The sequence below is a fragment of the Camponotus vicinus genome, unplaced genomic scaffold (genome assembly GCF_025532165.1).
Source record: "Camponotus vicinus isolate PSW18456_S1 unplaced genomic scaffold, iyCamVici1.0 SCAF_2, whole genome shotgun sequence".
Lineage (NCBI taxonomy): Eukaryota > Metazoa > Arthropoda > Insecta > Hymenoptera > Formicidae > Camponotus > Camponotus vicinus.
Window position 1 is genome coordinate 9,205,779 of NW_028141956.1, and position 22,422 is coordinate 9,228,200.

A 22,422-nucleotide genomic window follows, 5' to 3' on the forward strand; every position below is an offset into this window, starting at 1 on the left:
CTCTCTTTGTTTCGATAGTCGAACATTATCCGAAAGCTCTTAAAGGTGTTATAAGATTATTATATATATATTATTATTATTAGGAAAAAAAATTGTTACTTATATTACATAATTTATTATTATTATTATTATTATTATTATTATTATTATTATATAATATATTATACATAGTTCTTCTGTAGAGATATATTTTAAAAATTATGTATATAATATATAATATTATATAATAATTTCTTATATAAATATATATATATATATATATATATATATATATATATATATATACAGGGTGGCCCATTTTAATCCATCCAGTCGAATATCTCGAAAACCAAGCCCGGGAGAGAAAAATGTTTCAGACAAAAGTTGTTTGGCTTCGAGGGGGCCATAAGATGGTACCATTGGTTTGACCTTGAAGAGTCATTTGAAGGTTACGTGAAGGTCACTTCAATTTTTTTAAATGGAACACCCTATATATTTTTGCACATTCTTGTAGCTCATTTCGAGAGCTTTCCAAAACACTATAATTAAGTTAGTTTTCATTAAGTACTTTCCGAGTTATGAGGCTTGAAATCATTTCTTAATTTTACATGAACCGTAAAATATCTTGTAAAATATTCATTTTTCGATTATCTTACCTTAATACTTTTATGTACAAAATAATGAGAGGAATCAATTGGTGTAAAAAAAACACATAATTGTTTCGAAAAAAAAAATGTAATTTGCGATTAACAATTGCATTTTTCTTTCGAAACAATTATGTGTTTTCTTTACACCAGTTGATTCCTCTCATTATTTTGTACATAAAAGTATTAAGGTAAGATAATCGAAAAATGAATATTTTACAAGATATTTTACGGTTCATGTAAAATTAAGAAATGATTTCAAGCCTCATAACTCGGAAAGTACTTAATGAAAACTAACTTAATTATAGTGTTTTGGAAAGCTCTCGAGATGAGCTACAAGAATGTGCAAAAATATATAAGGTGTTCCATTTAAAAAAATTGAAGTAACCTTCACGTGACCTTCAAATGACTCTTCAAGGTCAAACCAATGGTACCATCTTATGGCCCCCTCGAAACCAAACAACTTTTGTCTGAAACATTTTTCTCTTCCGGGCTTGGTTTTCGAGATATTCGACTGGATGGATTAAAATGGGCCACCCTGTATATATATATTAAGTTTATTTGGAAATAAAATAAATAATAATGATGAAAACTTATTTAAATATTATAAAAAAATTTCAAATTTAAATAAGTTATTACATTATTTATATATAATTTTTCAAATAAATTTTATTTCGACAAAGATTAATTTGAAACTCGATTATGTTTTTTCAAGTATCAATTTTCAAAGCAGTAAAAATTTCTCGTATATATCATTTCTAAACTGGACTCTACGTTTACGATACAATATATATGTAGTTTTTTCTCTATTTCTATTCTTTGACTCAATGTAAATTTACGCGTCAATACGGGAAACCGGTCATTATGCCCATATATCTCGAAGGAGTCTTAATAGGTAGTAAACACGTAGCTACGCATACGTGATGAATAGCTATTTTGCGGCGACAAAGATTGTTTCAACATGCCTAATATTTGGCACGGCAAATGTCTAGTGCAAATTAGTGTACATTGCGTATACGCACATAATAGATGTATGGGTTGACCTAAAATTATAGTCAATAATTCTCCACCTTGGCCCAGTTTAGGGTCGATCTTTCCAGATAACAAGGCATCAAGAGCTTCCACGAATTTTGTAATACGGATACGAGACACGGGGAGAATAATTTCGTATTTCATTTAACTTGTACCTCGTATACGCGTATTACTCATTTTTATGATGGTAGAAGATACATAGAGGAACAAAAAGAGGGACCGCGCGCATTCGTAACATTTCTATACCGCTCACGTCAGTTTTCTACGGGTCCTTTTATCTCCCGCGCATATAAATACCAACTCCGACGTCGAGCGTGTATTACCATATAAACACATGATGAATCGCGAAAAAAACTGAACGTCCAGTTACGCCAAATTCAGCAATGAACAGCGATCCTAACAGTTCGAGCAATAAACACATCAGGCAAGAATAAAACGTACAAGAATAAAATGGAAAAAAACTTGAAAATGGAAACCTGGACTTTGGAAAAGAAGCGAAAATATTTAAAGCGTAAAGGATATATTTAAAAAGAGGATGACAAAATATACGCATAGAAGGAATAAAAATTTACATGGAAATCAAAATTTATTTTTAAAGGAGGAGAGAAAACTGAATTTTATGGGAGGAGAGATTTGGAGAGTTCAACGCGTGCGTTAGATGAGAAAATGCTTTTTTTTACGATTGTTCGATTTTCAATCATGAAATTCAAAAAAATAGTCGAGAGATTTCGATAAATATTTAATGTACTATCGCGAAATGAATTGCAGATCGATTTTCCGCGTAAGCGGACGATGATTGTCGACGATCGTCCATATGCAGACGCATAAGGGAATTGCATTCTCGTTACGTATGCACGGCGCACAACCGAGTGTTCGGCCCGAGCGCTGTCATTATCGTCACGATTATGCATATTCAGATAAGCAATCAACACCATTGAGGTGCCGGGCAAGGGTCGCGCAGCCTGAAACGTGGATTTACTCGAGAGCTACTAACAGGATCTCGCATATCGTCCTCCTTTTGAGGATACTCAGGCGAGAGTACTGACATAGAGGAAAATAGACAAAACTCACACGGTAATCTGAGAAGAGAAAGCTCAAAGCTCACTGATTTCCATGAAGCTTGTATTATTAATGTATTATTGAAATTGTATCGGTAAGATTGTGTGTATTATTTTAATGTTGTAAAAAATTAATTAATTATTTATTATTTTATTTTTCACATTTCCTATAAAAGTATATCAAACAAAATGAAATTATATTAAGATTTAAAATTTCATTAGTGCTTCCACTTCTCTCTTGTATCTCATTATTGATGATTAAAAATAATCAAAGTTGTCTCATAATCAATAAAATAATCATCTCCAAAACTTTCAGAAATTTTGTCAACTGCGTTATATCTACGATAATATTTAAGATAATCATTTAGGAAGTATGACTATATTTGGCAATAAGATTCGCAATAAGATTCGCGACGTGCATAAATATTATTGGCCTTCGACAGTCGGCAATCTCGATCCGCAACGTAACAAATAGCGAGCCAATTACAATTAAACTTATTTCGTAACAAACAGGAAGAAAAACAATCGAGATGATAAACAAAATGTAAATCGGCAATTAAATAGTTCTGCCGATGTCTAGTATAACGCGTCATCCGTCATTGCTCGCATTTATAAATATGTATATATTATATTAAATATTCATACGCATATAAAGTATTATAATTATATAGGACAAAGTTTCTTCCGTCCCAAGATATAATTATAGTAATTATTATTGTGTCTATATGTTTATGTATGTGTGTTAATTGTGGTTATATTACACTGAGTCATTATTAAATTACGACTAATGTAGACTTAATATTATTTTTTATAAAAGTATATGTACATATATATGTATATATACATATATATATATATATAAACTAAATAAAATAATATTAAAAATATATACATTGGTAATTTAATTTAATACACACGCTAAAAGCTGTTTTAACAAAATAATAAGTGAGATTAATAAGTGAGATAATAGATTAAAATAATAAGTGATTACATGAAAAGAATGTTTTATATATACGTATATATATAATTTATGTATTATAAGAATTATATAATTTTCTTGTCACATGTAGTAGCTTTTGCCAAAGCAACATGATAAACTGTAGTTAAGTCACTACACGATCTTGCGAGTCTACTTTGATCCCGATCAAAGTAGCTGAGCGTCTGTACTCCAAAAGAGATATCGATATGCTTGGAAGAGCGAATTCATCGAAATTGGTGGATTATATTTCTGAATCTTTCTAAATATTTCTGAATTTTTCTTTTTATGAGATTGAATTGGAAAAATACGAAAGTAAATATCTGAAAAAATTAAATCTGGAGAAAAAATATGATTCTTAATATTTCGCATGTTTGGATTTATTCCGCGATATGTATTTTCGGTTCTCGACAGCATGTTCCCTAGAAACGATAGGGACATCATGTGTAAGGACATATTTAATAACCAGGTCAACATTATGCTAGAAATTGCCCGGTAGTCTTGCTCAGCGCGAGCCAGCCTCGCAATTTCATCCTCGTCGGCAAGAACGAGCCACTAAATCCTGAAGGAAAAGTGTCCTCGTATCGTCGTCAGTCAAATCGCATAATCGGCGATTTTTTTCTCGGGATGAGCGGACGTATCGCGCGTAACTAGAAAAGGACCGCGAGAAGAAGAGACAGGAAGACGAGTGGCCGTAGATGGGAACGAAAATGTACACGGTGTCTCCTTGCATTTTATGTCAATAAAAAAATGGAAAAAATGCGAATATTTTGACATAATTTAAAGAATAAGATACCAAGAGAAATATCTGATTTGCTTCAATATTGAAACATTTATAATTATCAATTATGAGAGAATTTAAAAATAAAAAAAAATTGTTGAATTAAGTTTCAAAAGTGAGTGGAAAAAGATTGTATTTCTTATTCGACATTTAACGAACACAGTGTTAATTAAACATTATATCTCTGCTTTTATGTACTGGATGCTTATAATTATAGAAGCATAAAAAATTAGAAAACAAGGGATGAAGAAATTCTGGGAAAAAGCTGGTGCGGCCAGCGAGAACACCTCGGGCACCCGGTATAATGTTTTAATTTCGCGGAAAATCTGACGATGTAATTTCTGGAGTAGAGCGACGCCCGGCAATTGTTTCAGCCGGCTTTCACCCCCGCATTATTCATGAGTCGACCTCTCTTTTTTCGCCAACGAAAGGAACGGGGTGGAGAAACTCTCCGCACTTGCCAGTCTCTCCTCTCTTCGTCTGGTTCTCTTATTTTTTCCTCCGAGGATAATCATTTTAGCGGTCTTAGTCTTCGGTTCATATAGTATATTTGAACGTTGTTAACCTTCGTATTAGCCTCGAGGGGAAGATCGATCCTCTGGGGAAACTCTCTTTACCGCATGAAATTTTCCATTCTTTCGCAGAGTATCTTGATTTTTTATTTATCAAAAACAAATGTATTGATTTGTACGTTTGCTCGTAAACGACATCCGCGTGCGTTCACGCGGTCGTAATGACGATTTGTAAATTCAAATTAGTCGCGGACCAATTTTAATTGCACTAATTGGCATAATTTCAACGGGTCCGCGAATTCCCGGGGATAGCCATCGCCGGAAATCGCCGTAATTCGGAACACTAGTACGCGGAATAGCGTTTTCCATCCCCCCGTGAAATTTCATAATAGTATATATCACCTCTCATAATTCCCTGGGAGACTTTATGGCCCTTTTCCCACGAAACACAATATAAAACATAAAAATGTATGGAGTGATTCATAAATGTGTACAATAAAGAGAGAGAGAGAGAGAAACGCGTGTATGATAATACAGTAGAATTTATCACAGAATTTATCAGAAAATATGGCCCATCCGGATAATAAATTATTTTTTACTATAAAATTTTATTACAAATGATATTTATCTTCTTTACATATGTGTTAATTAACTCACAATAAATAAAAGAGCAACTTCAAATTTAAACATCTTTCATTGAGCTCTCTGCAATTTAAATCAGCCACTTACTTTCTAAAGTGTCCGATATAATTATATCATGTATATTAGTAATATTATATCTTACTTTTTATAAGTGTCATCAAACCTCTTTACAAAATCTTTCCTGAAGAAGTTGCAAAAAATATTGTTTTTTATTCCTATTTCGAATATACGAATATTTAAAAAATTCGAAATTTTGCTCTAAACTACGTAAATTCTAAATTATATACATATCAAAAATTTCCATTATCCATATCGTAGATTGCATCTCACCTTGATTAGAAAAGCTTAATTTCATTTCAAAGCTTTGATTGCGTTTTTTATTACGTTTTTCTTATATTGAAGAAAAAATTTCAGCATCTCTTTATAAAGCTATTTATTTATTTCATTGATTTATTATATCGCAGAAGAAATGCAGATGCAATAGGATTATATGAATCCGATATTTTTCTATTCAACGATTAATGAATAATATATATTCACTATAAAATTATATATATATATATATATATATATATATATATATATATATATATATAGGTAATTATGCAGATATACGGAGTCACTTCCGATTTCAATAATTTTCACATATGTTGTCAAGGTCAACACTCTGAATAATGTTATAAAGATTTTAGCCCGCGCTCGTTGTTTATTTAAAAATTATTAACAAAAGAATTTCACAATTTTAATGCTTTTTATCTCCGAAAATATTGATTTGAGAGAAAAAATTTTAAGCAAAAAATAAAGCCGTTGAAAAACTCTACAAAGAAGGTTATATGCATTTTTCCCATAAACCTACTATTTTAGCTGTTATATAAAAAAATAATAATTTTAAATACAATTTAAATTTATATAGAATTTAATACAATTTAATACAATTAAAAATTATCACAAATGTATGTGTACACACACACACACACACACACACGGGGGGGGGGGGGTGCAAGGGGGGTCTTCGGCCCCCCTCCCGCAACCACCCCGCCGGTAGGCAAGGTGAACCTCGCTTTATAACTTACAGCATATATCCATTGTGATTCAACTCTTTGCAATGCGTCCCCTACCGGCGGGGTGGTTGCGGGAGGGGGGGCCGAAGGCCCCCCTTGCACCCCCCGCGCGTGTGTGTGTGTATACATCCATTTGTGAAATTAATATAATTAATATAAAACTTTTTTTGTCTATAACTTTTTAATAAACAACGAGCGCGGGCTAAAACCTTTATAATATTACTCAGAGTGTTGACCTTGACAACATATGTGAAAATTATTAAAATCGGAAGTGGCTCCGTATATCTGCATAATTACCTATATATATACAGGGTGTCCGATTCGTGAGGGACCAAACAAAAAGTGATGATAGATCAAACTAAGAAGAAAAGTCCTCTACCATTTTGCAAAATTCGCAATAATTATTAAGTAATAAGCAAAAATGTCACATGAAGGTTTAATTTTTTAAATGGAACCCCCTATTTTCTATTATGTATTCTTATAGCTTATCTCGAGAGCTTTCCAAAACACTATAATAAAGTATTTCTTCATTGAGTACTTTTCGAGTTATGAGGCTTGAAATAATTTCTTAATTTTACATAAACCATAAAATATCTAGTAAAATATTCATTTTTCGATTATCTTATCTTAATACTTTTATATGCAAAATAATGAGAGGAATCAATTGGTGTAAAAAAAACATAGTTGTGAAATGAGATCAAAGCTTTCTAATTGAAACGATGACGTAATGAAAATCTTTGATAAATATAATACATATATATCGGTGTATCCCTATTAAACTTTAAACATTTCCGAACTCGGTCAGCAGTTACTATTCACGAACAGCATTTACATGCTAATATGCGTTTCCGTGCGATCGATCGACGCACAGCTTCCTTAGCAATTGCGGCGTCGCCAAGGTACATTCGCAACGACAAGTTAAATTAATAAGCCTCGTATACAGTCGGAGAGCTCGGACATTATTCAGTCGAACGGAGAGCGAGAAGACGTCATAACGTGATCGCTGCATCTCCGCCCTCGTCTCTCGTTAGCGGTGCAGTTAACAGCGCGCAAACGAGGCGAACCACAATTTCGAAGCGTTACGATTTCCCTCGTCGAATTGAGCGCGCAAAAGGGCTGACGAGGAAATAGCTTGCACATAGCGAGCGCGAGTCCTTTTAGAGAACCTGCCGCCACAGGATAATCAGCCTAGGAAAGCGCTCGCCCATTCATTACTCGTGCAAACACAACTATTAGCGCACCTTTTCTGCACCGATGAATTCTGCGACACCACATAAACAGCATTTAATTTAATAGAAACTGAAAATACAGAAGAAATAAGGAAAATATATAAGAAATCGGAAATTTCATATAATTCTCCAACCGAGAGCTCGAGAATATAATTTTATTTTTAATTAAACATATATTAAATCTGTAAAAAGTCAATTGAAAAGTTTCCGCGATTCTGATTAAGAATTTTTATTAAAAAATTGAATTATAATCACGTGATTTTATTCACATATTTGTTTTTAGTATTTTGTTATTATACTATCTACAAAAAGTCTTTTCTCCTCTTTCTGAATCTTGCAACTATACAATTTCATGAATTTAGTAAAAGACGCTGAAAATTCTTCGATAAAGGATGCATCTGGAAGATAAAATCTGAAAGAGAAGATATTTTCTCATGAAATCTAAGGATACACATAACTTTTAAAATATTACAAAATTAAAATTTTATTATTATTTCGTAGATAGCGCCAATATTAATAGATAATATAATCATAATTTAGAGATCTTGATGGTTATTGTAACATCATTTTAATTCCTATTATATATAAGATGAGAAAAGAATAAGAATTATATATATAGAGAAATACTTTCATACAATTTAAGCTGCTATATTATTTGGAAATCACTAACAACATAAGTATTAAAATAAATATTAATTGAGATTTTATTTATTCAATTGATTCTATTTTAGTTATTCAAACTGTTATTGATAATCCGTTAGCAAACATTATATAAATTATAATATTCATAGATTTGGTGAATAAAACCATCATCATTTTCAAACATTATATTATTACATAGTTAAAAAATGGAATCTAATAAAATAGATAAATAAAAATTATATGTAATCTTTGCCGCTTGATTAAAAATTCCACGAGTTTGAGCAAATCTCTGAAATATAAATAAAAAAATTTTTGCTTGTTAATAAAAAAAATATTATTTATAAATATTATATCAACTTTATAGAGTAAGAAGTAACAAATTGAAAAATCATGGCATTCAGAAATCTTAGTAATAATTGTCACCTTAAAACATCAATTTATATTAATTTTTATATATAAAAAAAAATACAAAAAAAATAATTAAAATATCTACACAATTCTAAAATGCTATTTTATTTAGAAATTGTATACAAACAATTTTAGTGATAAAATAAATATATTAAGTAAATTGCTACCTTTTTACTTAAATTTCAAATTGACAATTTTTTTTCAAGAATCAACTAACAAATTTCACGAGTTTAGCAAATCTCTGAAATATAAACAAAAAAATTTTCGTTTATAAAAAATTATTTATAAATGTTACGTTAATTTTAATTTTACTATACAAATCATGATACTTATGATTTTGATGGGTGAAAGTTTTTATTTCATTTTTATCACATTTTTCTTGCACTGAAGAAAAAATTTCTAAAGCTTTTCTTTAAATTATTTATTAAAATTTTCTTAAAATTTTTTTAAAATTATTTATTTATTGTTGATTTATTATCGCAGAAGAAATATCTTGGATTATATATATGAATCTAATATTCATATCTCCTCCTGATATTTCTATTCAACGAAAAATAAATAATGATATATGTGTACATTTTATAATTTTTATTGTTTTATTTTTTTAAATATATTTATTCACTGTCACGTCGTATCAAGAGACACGACATCCAGTATGACATTCTGCCCAAGTAAAAATGGCTACTCTTGCATCACATTTCATCATATGGAGATTTAACCGAGTTAGCGATCTAGTATAAATACAAAAGTCTGTGGTGAAGTATACATACATACATAGAAAAATTATTAGATATTGGTTGAAAATAAAATATAAAAAGAATTTTTACACACATTGCGCGATTCACACATATCGATATTTTATTTACGTGCAGTGGAGATTCTTAGATTCGTACATACAACATTTATATTCTTTGCGATCTTATTACGTTATATATTTTATTATATTTTACAACACTTTCTCATATATGTCAACTCGTGCGCATATAAAAGTTTCGATATTTGCTAATAATTTATTTCTTATATTATATCATACATTGCGGTAATGGAAAGGATAAGAAGAACTTTAAATATAGAATTATTTCAATGTTGTTTGTTACTATTATCTATATATGATCCGTAGTAAAACTACAAATTTTTATTTTTATTGATATTAAGGCATCGATGTTGGATAACTATTATGGAAAATAAAAATAGTAACAATTTTATTAGTTATGTGGAATTGGAAGAGCACAAGATGCAGGTAATTGCAATTGTATTTATAGCTATGTAAACCTTTGGCAATTAACATTTTTATTATAAATTTCTTAATCTACAAAATTAAAATTAATGAAATGTCTTTAACAAAATGTCAATGTTTTCTGCAGACTTTTAGCTCCAGTCGACGTAATTCGTTAATTGAAAATAGTATAAAACTATTACCAGGAGAAGTTCTTATTGCGGAGGCACAAAGTGTCCTTATGTTTTCACCTGTCAGTGATTTGAAACAAGGTACATCTGGTATTTTGTCAGTGACTAATTTCAAGCTTACATTTATTACCAGCGATGATTCAAATGACGAGGTAACAACCATTAATTTTATAATTATTAATCACTAAAGGTTAAGTGTCTAAACATAATTTATATGATACTGAATAATTTATATTATAGGATAGTACTCATCAACAAAACCATTTGTATGGATATACCGATACATGTTTGACAAATATCGATGAGATCTATATAATGGTAGGTGATAAAAAACGAAAGCTAGTCTCTGGAAGCACAGTACCATCAAAAGTAAAAGGAATATTTATTATTTGCAAGGTGAATTTTTTTTTATTTTATGATATAAGAATCCAATTAGGGATTCCTCAATTTAATTAAGATATCGCACTACTGTAAAATATAAATATCAAAATTATAATAATTTATATATATAAATATCAAAATTTAGTATTTTTTGTGTTTACTTAGTGTTTAATTATTATAAAATTAAAATAATTTTGCTATGTATCAGCTGCAGATAGTTGTAATGTGACTTTTGTATATATTGTTATTTACAGAATCTAAGGACATGGTCCTTTTCTTTTAAATTTTCACCTATTGGACATGGTAAGAATCTCTTGACTGCGTTGCTACATCATGCTTTTCCTAGCAGACATCAGCTGTTGTTTGCCTATGATTACAAGTTAGTATCATATACTAAATATAGAATATACAATTGCATTAAAATTGTAATAAAAAATTCCCTAGAGGAAATAATTTTTCAACAATTTATATATTTCTATAAAAAATTAAAATTTTCAACAACAAATCACAACTTCCTACAAATTTGTGAAAATTGTAGACATTCATGGTAAGTTGCAATGTTGTAAAAAATATTTATAATTTTTATAAGTTTCTACAACTTTTCACATTTTTATGAGCGATAAAAATAAGTAAGTTGCAAAAGTTGTAGATTATAATAAAACTAAGTAATGTAGTTGTAGGAAAACAAAACTGTGTAAATTTATGAAAAACTACATAGTCTAAATCATAATTTAATAGAAAAATTATGTAAAAACAATCTAAAAAGTTGGTACATCATAAAAAAATTATAGTTTTTGCATAATTTTCCTGTGGAAAGTTATAAAATTATTTTCACCAGAATTTACAAGAAACTTCATATAATATTTAGCTTGAAATATCAATTTTTCTTTCTCTTTTATTACAGAGAGGCTTATTACAGTAGTCTTGACAAGAATGTTCAATTATTTCGAGATATTTTGGATTGGCAAAATGAATTAAACAGAATACTATGTAGCGATGAAATAAGAAAAGGTTGGAGATTATCCATGGTTAATGCCAAATTTCAACTTTGTCCTAGGTAGCTTGTTCATTTTTCTAGCATTAGATATATTTATATAATTACATTTATAACATTTAAAGCAAATAATTTTTAAAATTTTTATTATATATTATTTATTTGCAGTTTATCACAATACATAGTTGTGCCTGCATCTGTAACTGATAGCCAGTTAACAGATGCAGCTCGACATTTTCAAGATAATAGACCACCAGTATGGTCCTGGACAAGCTCTCATGGTGCAGCATTAGTAAAAATGTCTGAATTGTTGCCAACAATAACAGAGAGAATACAAGAAAATATTATGTTTGAAAATGTTCGTAAAAGTCATCCTCAAAAAATACCGCCAGTTGTTATCGAATTGAATAAAGAAATTAATGTAAAGTTAATAGCAGCAAGTTTTAGTAAATTTATTAACTTATGCTCACCAGGTAAGATGTCAATTGCATTGTGTGATTTTTCGAAATTTTTAAATATATTTTAACAATTATATATATATATATATATATATATATAAAGTAATAATATATAAAGTTTAATAATATATATAATTTTAATAAAATATAAATAATATATAAATATATACACGCATACACACACACACACACACACACACACATAGTGCATCTACATATGTATATATATGAATATATTTCAGAAAATATCAGACAATTCTGGATTCAAGATAATAATTTTTATTCATTGTTGGAGAATACAAAATGGCTTAAATATATATCATATTGTTTAGAAAAGGCAGTAGAAGTCTGTGAACATCTTAATTTAGGAATTTCTGTCATCTTACAAGGTAGAACTTTAAAATAATAAGTATTATAAACAACTTCTATTATTAATAATGGTAATGAATACTGTAATAAATGTAATAGAATAATATAAATCTCTTTTTAGAAGGTGCTGGTAGAGATTTATGCTGTGTTATATCAAGTTTAGCACAACTGTTACTGGATCCTCACTTTCGTACTATAACCGGCTTTCAATCATTATTACAAAAAGAGTGGATTGCTGGAGGCCATCCATTTTGTGATAGATTAGGACATATTGTAAAATCTAATTCAGGAAAAGTACTCGTCATTTATTTTTTATAGACTTAAAATGATTAAAGCAATATGTTAATTATTATTTATATGTTAACAAATTATTTTTTTTTTATACAGTCTCCATTGTTTCTTTTATACCTTGATTGCGTTTGGCAATCATATCAGCAATATCCAACAGAATTTGAATTTACGGAAACATATTTGACCACATTATGGGATGCAGCACATATTTCTATTTTTGACACCTTTATCTTTAACTGTGAAAGAGATCGAACAGTGGCAGCTATGGTAATAAATATTGTTTATTTATTTAGATCTTATTCATTGCCAAAAATATTCTATTTATCACACAACTTTAATATTATGGTCTTACTTTTTCAGGATCCTAATACACCTCTTGTACTTCGTAGCGTTTGGGATTGGCGGGAGCAATTCAATGATCAGGATATATTGTTATTTTATAATCCTTTATTTATTTCTCATGATATTAAGAAAATAGAGAATAGGACAATTATAAAGCCTTTATATACTATTTCTAGTTTAGAACTTTGGACACAATGCTATTTTCGTTGGATACCAGCACTTGAGATTCATAATGGTGGGCAAACGTATATCGAACTTTATGTTAGATTACTACAAAATAACATCAATCAAATTGAAATAAATATAAACGATAATCGCGATTCACCCGTAGATACTGATAAGATTGGTATCTATTCTCTTCATACAAATATTGATAGCTTTTATCCCTTTAGTAATAAAAGATCAAGAAATACTATTAGTGCCCCAATTATGAATAACTCAATCTTTTTAACAGAGAGCTTATTAGACGCACAATCGTTAATAACTACAACCGACTGATAAAATGCTATTTTAATATAGTTCAGAATGTACCTGATTACATTCCCTTTGCTTTTAATTGGAAAGTGCAAACCAATTTTTCAGATAATTTTTTCTTAGTGTGACAAAAACAAAAATATAATAAATATTTTAAAGATTATTAGTGTCCTTATCAATTTTTTTTTAAATTTTAATTTTTAAAATATTGGAATATCCATAAATAAAGAGAAGGGCTGTGTTCTAGGTACATTATAGACATTTAAATTATCAAAAGTTTTTTGAAACACTAAATATAAATTTCTATCATGAGATAGAAATCTTATGAAGTGTTGGAAAATATGGAAATTTGTCCCATCATTAAAAGCAACTTAAATCTTTTCATGCTAAGCGTAATAGAAATATTTATTTACAAGTTTTATGTATTTTTAAAACCCTCATCACATGTTATGGCAGCCTATTGAATGATTTTAAGAAATAATTAAAGTGGAATATAATATTTATATATTATATTTCAATATACGAGAATGAAAAAGATAATTTTTTTCATAATTTTTAAGATATTTACAAACTGATTTATTTTATAACTTATAAATTAATAAATAAAATTTATAATTAGATGCAAAATTATCGAGACTACTTAATAAGTAATATTTTAAAGAAAAGCGCGGAGAAAAAAAAAGTGAAAAAAAAATATTTTTTTTTTCTCTAAAATAACATTATAAGAGAGGAATATACAATAAATACAAACATAACAATAAACATGTTTATAGATTTTTCACAAAAAGCAGAACATATCTTTTTTATTTAGCCGTCTACAAGTATTTAGAATCTGCAAATAATAGGTGTATATTTTTTCTCTTTTTATCATTAATAAGTTGATGCTAAAGCAATTGTAATATTTTTTCTTTTACACCTCCAATATGTTTTATTCAAAAATTCAAGCACGAACTTCGCATTTTTTTTCGATTTCTCTACTTTTTTTTCTTTATATATTAACTATAAAAATGAAATTTAGAAATGAAATGAGGATGTATTATTTTACCTGAAGAAGAGAAGAGAATGTATTCTAGAGAATGAAGAATCGTTATAAGTTTTTCATTGAGAATATCGAGGAGGAGATGAAAATTTTTAAAAAGTTTTTGAATATTAAGAGAATAAATAACCAAGTCTATATAATTTTCAGGATTGGTCTTATCATTAGATGCGTTTATGAAAAGAAGCGATTTAATAAAAAGTGTTTATATAAATTAGAGAAAATCAACCGAAAAGATTAGAAGCATTTTTAGTATTTTCTATTTCGTTGGAAGAGATAATTTTAATGCGAGGGAAATGAGATCAAAGCCTAATAATTTATGGAATAGACTGATGGAAAAACATTGTTGTGACACAGCATATATAACACAATGGGTGCATCCAGAAGCACAACCGCTCACTGAGCGGCTAAGTAGCACTCGAATGTGATTGGTGAATTCAAAGATAGAAACCAATCATATTCAATTGCTACTTAGCCGCTCAGTGAGCGGTTGTGCTTCTGGATGCACCCATTGTGTTATATATGCTGTGTCAACAAACAATGTTTTTCCATCAGTCTATTCCATAAATTATTAGGCTTTGATCTCATTTCCCTCGCATTAAAATTATCTCTTCCAACGAAATAGAAAATACTAAAAATGCTTCTAATCTTTTCGGTTGATTTTCTCTAATTTATATAAACACTTTTTATTAAATCGCTTCTTTTCATAAACGCATCTAATGATAAGACCAATCCTGAAAATTATATAGACTTGGTTATTTATTCTCTTAATATTCAAAAACTTTTTAAAAATTTTCATCTCCTCCTCGATATTCTCAATGAAAAACTTATAACGATTCTTCATTTGCAAAGCAGCTTTTTCTGCTGAACGCAGCCATTGAATCATTTCATTCTTGTTGTTTGTCAAATGTAAAGAAAGATGGAATTCTTCATCGTATTACACCATGGTCCATATTCTGAATTCTCTTTTATCGATAAAAGTGCCTCTAAAAGTGGCTTATAAGCCTTCTGATTGGCTATAAGCCACTTTTAGAGGCACTTTCATCGATAAAAGAGGATTCAGAATATGGACCCATGTCAACTGTTTCTCTTGCTAGAAAACATCCATTGAAGGGAATAAAGTTTATTAAACGAGTCATCAAATCTAAAACTCATATCAGACTACACATTGAAAATTGAAAATTAAAGATTGGAATTTGACTAATCAGAATAAAAGGATCCAAAAGTTCTTGTTTCTGATTGGTCAAATTTCAATCTTCAATTAGCTTCGTATTGTCATCACGCGAGGTCTCCAAGATCGATGTGTGAATTAAAAGGAATAAAAAGAAAAACAGAGGAGACTCGGGAATTCCCGCAAAATTCTTGACGTCATCATATTCGTCGTTTAGAAACGATACAGTTGATGGCCGGATTACACCTTCAGAGGGACGTGGCCAAACAAAACTGAAGAAGAAGAAGAAACGATACGAATTATAGTTAATATATCGATAGAAATCGTGGCACTACGTTGAAAACGGAAATCCATTAAAGAATAAAGAATATATATCAAAGTAAAAGGTTCGTATTATTTTTTATATATTTTTTTTATTGCAATATTGCTACGTTTAACGAGATTGTATCATAATTGATCATAAATATTAAATTTATTTCCTCTGTATTTCTGCATTTGGAGTGAATTAGATATATTTTATTTTCTTTCAACTTGAAATAAGACAAAACAAAGTATAAGATTTGCAATTAAAACCGACAAATTGTTTTAATCAGTATTGTTTATCAAGAAGTAATTTATATACTTCTAATATAGGAATTCTTTGAGTATTTTATGAATAGATAAATTTTTATAATAGATTGATTTTATCAAGAAGATGGCATCTCATGAACAAGAGGAAATGAGTACAAAAGTAAAACTTTCAAAATTACACTGTCCATTTACTTGGGAAATACAAAACAGTGTAGTAAAACATAGCATAATGTATATTAATAACAATAATATAGATTGTGAAAATGATGCAACTGATAATGATGCATCTTGTCCTTTAGAATTATTGATGAAATCTTTGTTTAAATGTTATAAAGCTGTATTAAGTGCAGATAATGATAAAGCAAAAAAAATTATTACAGAAGCTGAAAATGTTTTAATGCAGATTCAACAAGGGTATGATATATGATGTTTATTAATATTTTAAAATTGCTTTATTATTTTATCATTATTACATTAAGAATTATTGTAGGCAAGAATTATGTCAGACAGTAAGAGGAATTGAACATGTTTTTTATGCAACTAAATGTTTTGTCTTGTATGATTCTGAAGAAAATGATCAATTAGAAGACATATTAGAAAATATTATTAATACAGATGATTTTACTAATGAAGAATTAGGTGCTTTATATGGATGTGAAAGCATTATATGGTCATGCTTAAATGATTTTGGTATGAATAAAGCAATTGATATGGCTAAGAAAGCAATAGAAAAAGATCAAGACTGTGCATTGTGGCACTTTATTCTGGGAAAGAATCTCAGGCGTCAAAGGCGTTCAATAAATATTTCATCTGAAGTGTCAGATGCAGAAAAGAATCATTTTGAAATAGCATATGCTATTTCTAAGAATGAAGTATTTGGAATTTATTATTTACAAATGCGTATGGAGAGTTTTTATAAATTTATCAAAGATAGAAATTATGCAATAAAAAAGGCTATTAATGAAAAACAAGTACTAGAAATAGCTAAGAAAATGGTTAAATCTAAACCAACGAATTGTAAAGTTCTGTTAAAATTAGCTCTTATGTTTCTACGCACAAATGGTTCAGATGAAACATTGTTAGCAAAAGAATGTTTAGATTCTGTAAAAGAAATGGCACCAAATAACTCAATATATCTACACTATACTGCAATGTTATACGAAAGATGCGGGGATTATAGGGTCAGTATAATAATTAAATGACGACAAGTCAGTTTAATAACAATAAAATGATATTATTATTATATTATTGCCAAAAAAATTGATAAAAGATAACACTAAATTTAGAGAATAAGATAGGTATATATTAGTATGAATATATACCTATATATTTCTTTAGAATACTAAAATGAATTCTACATAGGATTTGATTTAATGGTTATTGAAATAAAAATTCTTGTATAATATATACCTATATTATATAACTTATATTTGCCTCTGTTAATATCCTTTATTATTAAAATTTTTTAAACATTTCAGAAATTAAAATTTAGTATTATCTTTTATCAATTTATATATATATTTCTTATTTATTTATTAATATTCCATTAGTTTAGAGATTTCTAATACTAAATAGTTTTTCTTTTTGCAAAAAAAATTTTTAATATGTATGTATATATATGTATAATTTAATGTATATATATGTATGGTGTATTTTTAGGAAGCGATAAAATATTTTAAAAAGGCTGCTGACTGTAATAATTTTATAGCAGAAATTGCTTATGTACAATATGGTTGGGAAACAGGAGAGCTAGAGCCATTGCCACATTTATTACGAATGATGAAAAAATATGATCATTTAATCAAAGAGCGACGAATTTCCATTCTGTTAGCAATTGCAATTACTTATTATTCTCTCCATAAAGACATAACAAATGCAGCAGAATATTTTTTAAAAGCTCTTATAATAGATCCAATAAATAAAAAGTTCAAGGTTTGTATTTAAATATACAGTTTTACATGTGTGTATAGAATATTAAAAGAAAAGTTCAAGATTTAGAATAAATCTTACAAAGTCAAGTAAAAAAATGTAATGCATCAAAAACGTGAATCAAAAAATCAAATTTGTTTTGAGAGCAAATTTCGGTTTTGATAAAATAATTTGCTTGTTTATATTTATATTGTATGTAATATATAAATAAAAAATTATTTTACAGATTCTCATTCTGAGATTCTCGTTCTATTACAAAAAGTGTAAAGTATTTTAAATATCTTTTGTTCATATTAGATCTTTACATCACAGATTGTGAACTCTTTCACTCGTATCAAAGCAAAATAATATTATTTTTTCTTCTAAAATATATGTGAACAAAAAAATATATGTGAACAAAAAAAGAAAATACATAGAACATCTTTTGCATGTGTATGTGTGTGTGTGTGTGTATACACATCATCGAGATAACAAATAACGTAAGAATATGTAAAATAATTCTGTTTTGACATTAATATTATAAATAATAAAAACAAATGTCATATCATTTTTATGTTATTAAAACTGACAAGCAAAAAATCATTTCTATTTATATCTTATAAAATCCTAAATTTTTTTAGAATTTTAAATATACACATACATACACATATATATGAATTTATACTAAACACACATGTGCATTAATAATATAGAAATAATCATGCAATAATAGATCATATGAAATATTCTTATATAAAACTGTTTTTGTTTTAGATATATTATAAATTTCTTGATTTTAATACTCCAAGTATTTTATTATTTTTAAACAATCAATTTTGTCCTCTTCTCGAGAGTAAAAATTTACAAGAGACAAGTCAAAAAATAAAAGATCTTTTGAATTTAAAGAAGGTAACCGTTGAAGACATAACATATTTATCAGAAGAATTTAGAAATCTTGGTACGAATAATCGACCACAGCAACTCGAGCATAAGGATTATTTGCAATCTTTATTTGAAAATTGTGATTTATAAAATATTGTGTTATCACTATTTTAATTCAGTATCTTATAATTTACTAGTAACACACATTTGAATTTTATTTTTAAGTAAACTATATTATGTGTTAAATATATAGTAATAAATATTTTAAGAAATTTATTAAGTATAAGTAATATATATATTTATATCAATAATGAGTATGTTAAATATATTTTGAAATTATAATATTAAATGTAATATATCTATAAGTAACATGTGTTTAAATAATATGTACATTAATTGTGATTGTCATATATCTAAATTTGTTTTATTGCGAAAGATATTAATAAATCTTACGAATTTTTAAATTTATATATAGTTTTCCTTGACTTTAAAAAAGTGCCGATTAACGCGCGCAATTTCCTCCAATGACCATGTTAAGAATCGACTTCAGTGCGTTGAAAACGTGCGTCGTGCACACGAAATTCCAAAATTTTTTCGGAGCACGATGAATGCTACCGGTGTAGGGGTGAAGATATACGATGAGGGAGTATGTGTCTATGAACACGAGGCTATCCAATCTAATGAAAATGACCTGAGAACGTTGCTGCAACACCTACGAGACGTGCAATCGAAAGTCAATGTTTTTTTAACCACACTGATTCAACAGCAAGACGCGATTAGCGGAGAACAAAGTAATTCGATTACAGACACAGCAAAGATATCGAATTAATCCTTTTTTTTCCTTCGCCTTCTTCACGTAATCCATAATTCGCTCGTTTTGCGTAGAGACAACGAGTCGATCAATTTCCTCGGATATCGCACGGGACTCCATCGTGGAGGAGGAAGAAGAGGTTAATCCCAAAAAATGCAAGTTGTCGATGTAGTAGTCGATTTTCTGTATACTCTGTGTGTTAATAAATATTACTTTTCGATGTTTTATAACGAGGAGTTCGAACGCCACTATCCGTATCTCCGTATTTCCACTTGTTTCGTTCCAGAGCGCGGCATTTTTACAGGATCGCCGTCGTGTTCGATAAAATGGCTAAAACCCTGATAACTTCTTAGCGAGAACGATACATTGCCAAGCGAAACGACGACGACGGTGCACGCAGTTTGCCCAGACTGAGACACAATTTGGTAATTTGTCATTTTCCGTAAATGTTACATCAATCGTCTGGACAAGCTATTTGTTTCTCGACTTTCGTTGCGTTTGTACGTCAAATAACATCCCTAACCTGGTAAAATTTTCATTCCCTTTTTTTCTTTATTTACTTATTTATAGAAATTTGTATACTTACGCGGTTCTTTTTCAGTAAATCTCGTCTACTTTATTTAATTACAGAGATCGATTTAGTATTAAATGTATAATAAAAAAAATATATTTTTTTTAATTATATGTATACATATTTTTAAATATGTTATATTTTTATCCCACAAAATATATAAAAATATAACAATAATATTTATATTTTCCCGAAAACTGTGAAAAGCATTTATAAATTTCTTGTTTTTATTTCCATCTTAAATTAATATAAAATACAACTAATATAAAACTATATAAAATCTATATATTCTGTTCTTGTTGAAATTTCCAGCTGATTATTGATGTCTATGTATTTTTTTAAGCACGCAACATGTCTACCATGTTGTCAAATGAAGCTCAACTACGTTACATGATAGAATGGTTCCAAGAATGGTCTGAAATGCAACGAAATGATTTTCTGGGAATATTGTTGGAAAACTGTGGCCCTCCAGGGCTTGTGAATGGGCTAGTTTCTGGAATGGAGAAACTGGATTGTGAAGGGTCTGATAGACCTCCAAGCCTGTTCCAGTGTCGTGTCAAGCTCTTCAAAGAGTGGAGTAGTAATTGGTCGCAAAATGAGAAGGATTCCTTATTGGCAGCTATTAAGAATATAGATAGTAAGTTTGCTGAAAAATATGAAGAAAGGTTATCAGCATTGATGGAAGATAAACAATAATGCATATATATGCATTAAACACTATCTTTTACAATTTAGATTTTATCTACACATTTTTTTTAATTAATAAGAGTTTGTAAAAAACTCTTTTTATATTTATATATTTATTTTTTTTTAAGGAAAAGGATATATGTTATACTATTTTATCATTTTATGTTAATAGAAATTTTAATACAATTGCATACTTTGCATATAATTATTGATATATAGAAGTGACATAAATAAAATTCTAATATTATTCATACACATCAATCTCATTAACTTAACTTTCCAATGTTTTATATTCATTTCTTATGTGTCAAAAATTAATTTATGTCACTTCCAAAATAAAATAAATCTAATCATTGACATAAAAAATATTTAAAACTCAATATTGAAAATGATGAAATTTTGACTGTGCAACTAACATATTAAATTAAGAGAAATTTATGAAATACGTAAGATAATTGTACAAATATATTTGGTAAATTTTACTCTTCTTAAATAAGTAGACAAAGAATGACTATTAGGAATTAAACGCTATTAAAAATCTGCACAAATATTTATGTAATAATTGCACAGAGTAAAATCTTGTGTCAAAAATAAATATTTCTGCACATCTTTAATTGCACTCAGCTCCTAATAGCCATTCTTATTTATTTACTTTTCTTGTTTTAGAATGAGAAATACGTATATTGCACATTGTACATTCCTCTATTTGCATTTTATATACATTTTGTATTTTATATACACTGTATTTAAATACTATCATTGTATAATCAAATTTCATCTATATTATTATTTTATTTGTTCCATTTCAATTTTGTATTCAAAAATAACATCCAACTAAATAAAATATTAAGGATTTCAGATGTAATATGTAATTAATTTTTAAGGACGTAATGAATATTGTGTATAAATCTTAATGATTATATTATCATAATATAATAGTAATTATATAATTATATTAATATATAATGATATATAGTGATATACAGTAATTATATAGTGATATATATATATATATATATATATATATATATATATATATATATATATATATATATATCATAATTATATGATGTATTTCAACAACTTTTAATGATAATAAAACGTGT

At 28.3% G+C, this 22,422-nt stretch overlaps 3 protein-coding genes across 4 annotated transcripts; all 3 read left to right on the forward strand.

The window, feature by feature from the left end:
• The first annotated feature begins 9,708 nt into the window (after positions 1 to 9,708).
• Positions 9,709 to 14,095, forward strand: LOC145966297 (myotubularin-related protein 10-B). Of its 2 annotated transcripts, none has more exons than XM_083090298.1 (10): positions 9,709 to 10,204; positions 10,329 to 10,523; positions 10,612 to 10,767; positions 11,007 to 11,131; positions 11,657 to 11,809; positions 11,915 to 12,219; positions 12,447 to 12,593; positions 12,698 to 12,867; positions 12,961 to 13,131; positions 13,225 to 14,095. In XM_083090298.1, exons 1-10 carry the CDS (start codon positions 10,142 to 10,144, stop codon positions 13,702 to 13,704), a joined length of 1,965 nt encoding a protein of 654 aa, XP_082946424.1. In that variant the 5' UTR covers positions 9,709 to 10,141; the 3' UTR covers positions 13,705 to 14,095. The 2 variants fall into 2 exon arrangements, with proteins under 2 accessions (XP_082946424.1, XP_082946423.1); XM_083090297.1 differs by having other exon boundaries at positions 9,710 to 10,204; positions 12,695 to 12,867.
• Positions 14,096 to 16,042: 1,947 nt separating this feature from the next.
• On the forward strand, positions 16,043 to 20,288 carry LOC145967548 (uncharacterized). The gene is made up of 6 exons (XM_083092542.1): positions 16,043 to 16,273; positions 16,564 to 16,871; positions 16,948 to 17,638; positions 18,117 to 18,389; positions 19,140 to 20,038; positions 20,133 to 20,288. The coding sequence occupies exons 2-5, from the start codon at positions 16,582 to 16,584 to the stop codon at positions 19,395 to 19,397; spliced, it is 1,512 nt and encodes a 503-aa protein (XP_082948668.1). The 5' UTR covers positions 16,043 to 16,273; positions 16,564 to 16,581; the 3' UTR covers positions 19,398 to 20,038; positions 20,133 to 20,288.
• Positions 20,289 to 20,972: 684 nt separating this feature from the next.
• LOC145967551 (uncharacterized protein C14orf119) lies at positions 20,973 to 22,261 on the forward strand. The gene has a single exon (XM_083092550.1). The coding sequence runs from the start codon at positions 20,981 to 20,983 to the stop codon at positions 21,323 to 21,325; it is 345 nt and encodes a 114-aa protein (XP_082948676.1). The 5' UTR covers positions 20,973 to 20,980; the 3' UTR covers positions 21,326 to 22,261.
• Positions 22,262 to 22,422: the final 161 nt, after the last annotated feature.

Excerpts from the sequence above, each read along its gene's own strand:
- LOC145966297 (XM_083090297.1), top strand. The coding sequence starts at position 10,142 with ATGGAAAATAAAAATAGTAACAATTTTATTAGTTATGTGGAATTGGAA. Across the intron at positions 10,524-10,611 it reads GCGATGATTCAAATGACGAG|GATAGTACTCATCAACAAAA; the intron begins GTAACAACCATT and ends TTTATATTATAG. Across the intron at positions 12,868-12,960 it reads TAAAATCTAATTCAGGAAAA|TCTCCATTGTTTCTTTTATA; the intron begins GTACTCGTCATT and ends TTTTTTATACAG.
- LOC145967548 (XM_083092542.1), top strand. The coding sequence starts at position 16,582 with ATGGCATCTCATGAACAAGAGGAAATGAGTACAAAAGTAAAACTTTCA. Across the intron at positions 16,872-16,947 it reads TTAATGCAGATTCAACAAGG|GCAAGAATTATGTCAGACAG; the intron begins GTATGATATATG and ends GAATTATTGTAG. Across the intron at positions 18,390-19,139 it reads CAATAAATAAAAAGTTCAAG|ATATATTATAAATTTCTTGA; the intron begins GTTTGTATTTAA and ends TTTTTGTTTTAG.
- LOC145967551 (XM_083092550.1), top strand. The coding sequence starts at position 20,981 with ATGTCTACCATGTTGTCAAATGAAGCTCAACTACGTTACATGATAGAA.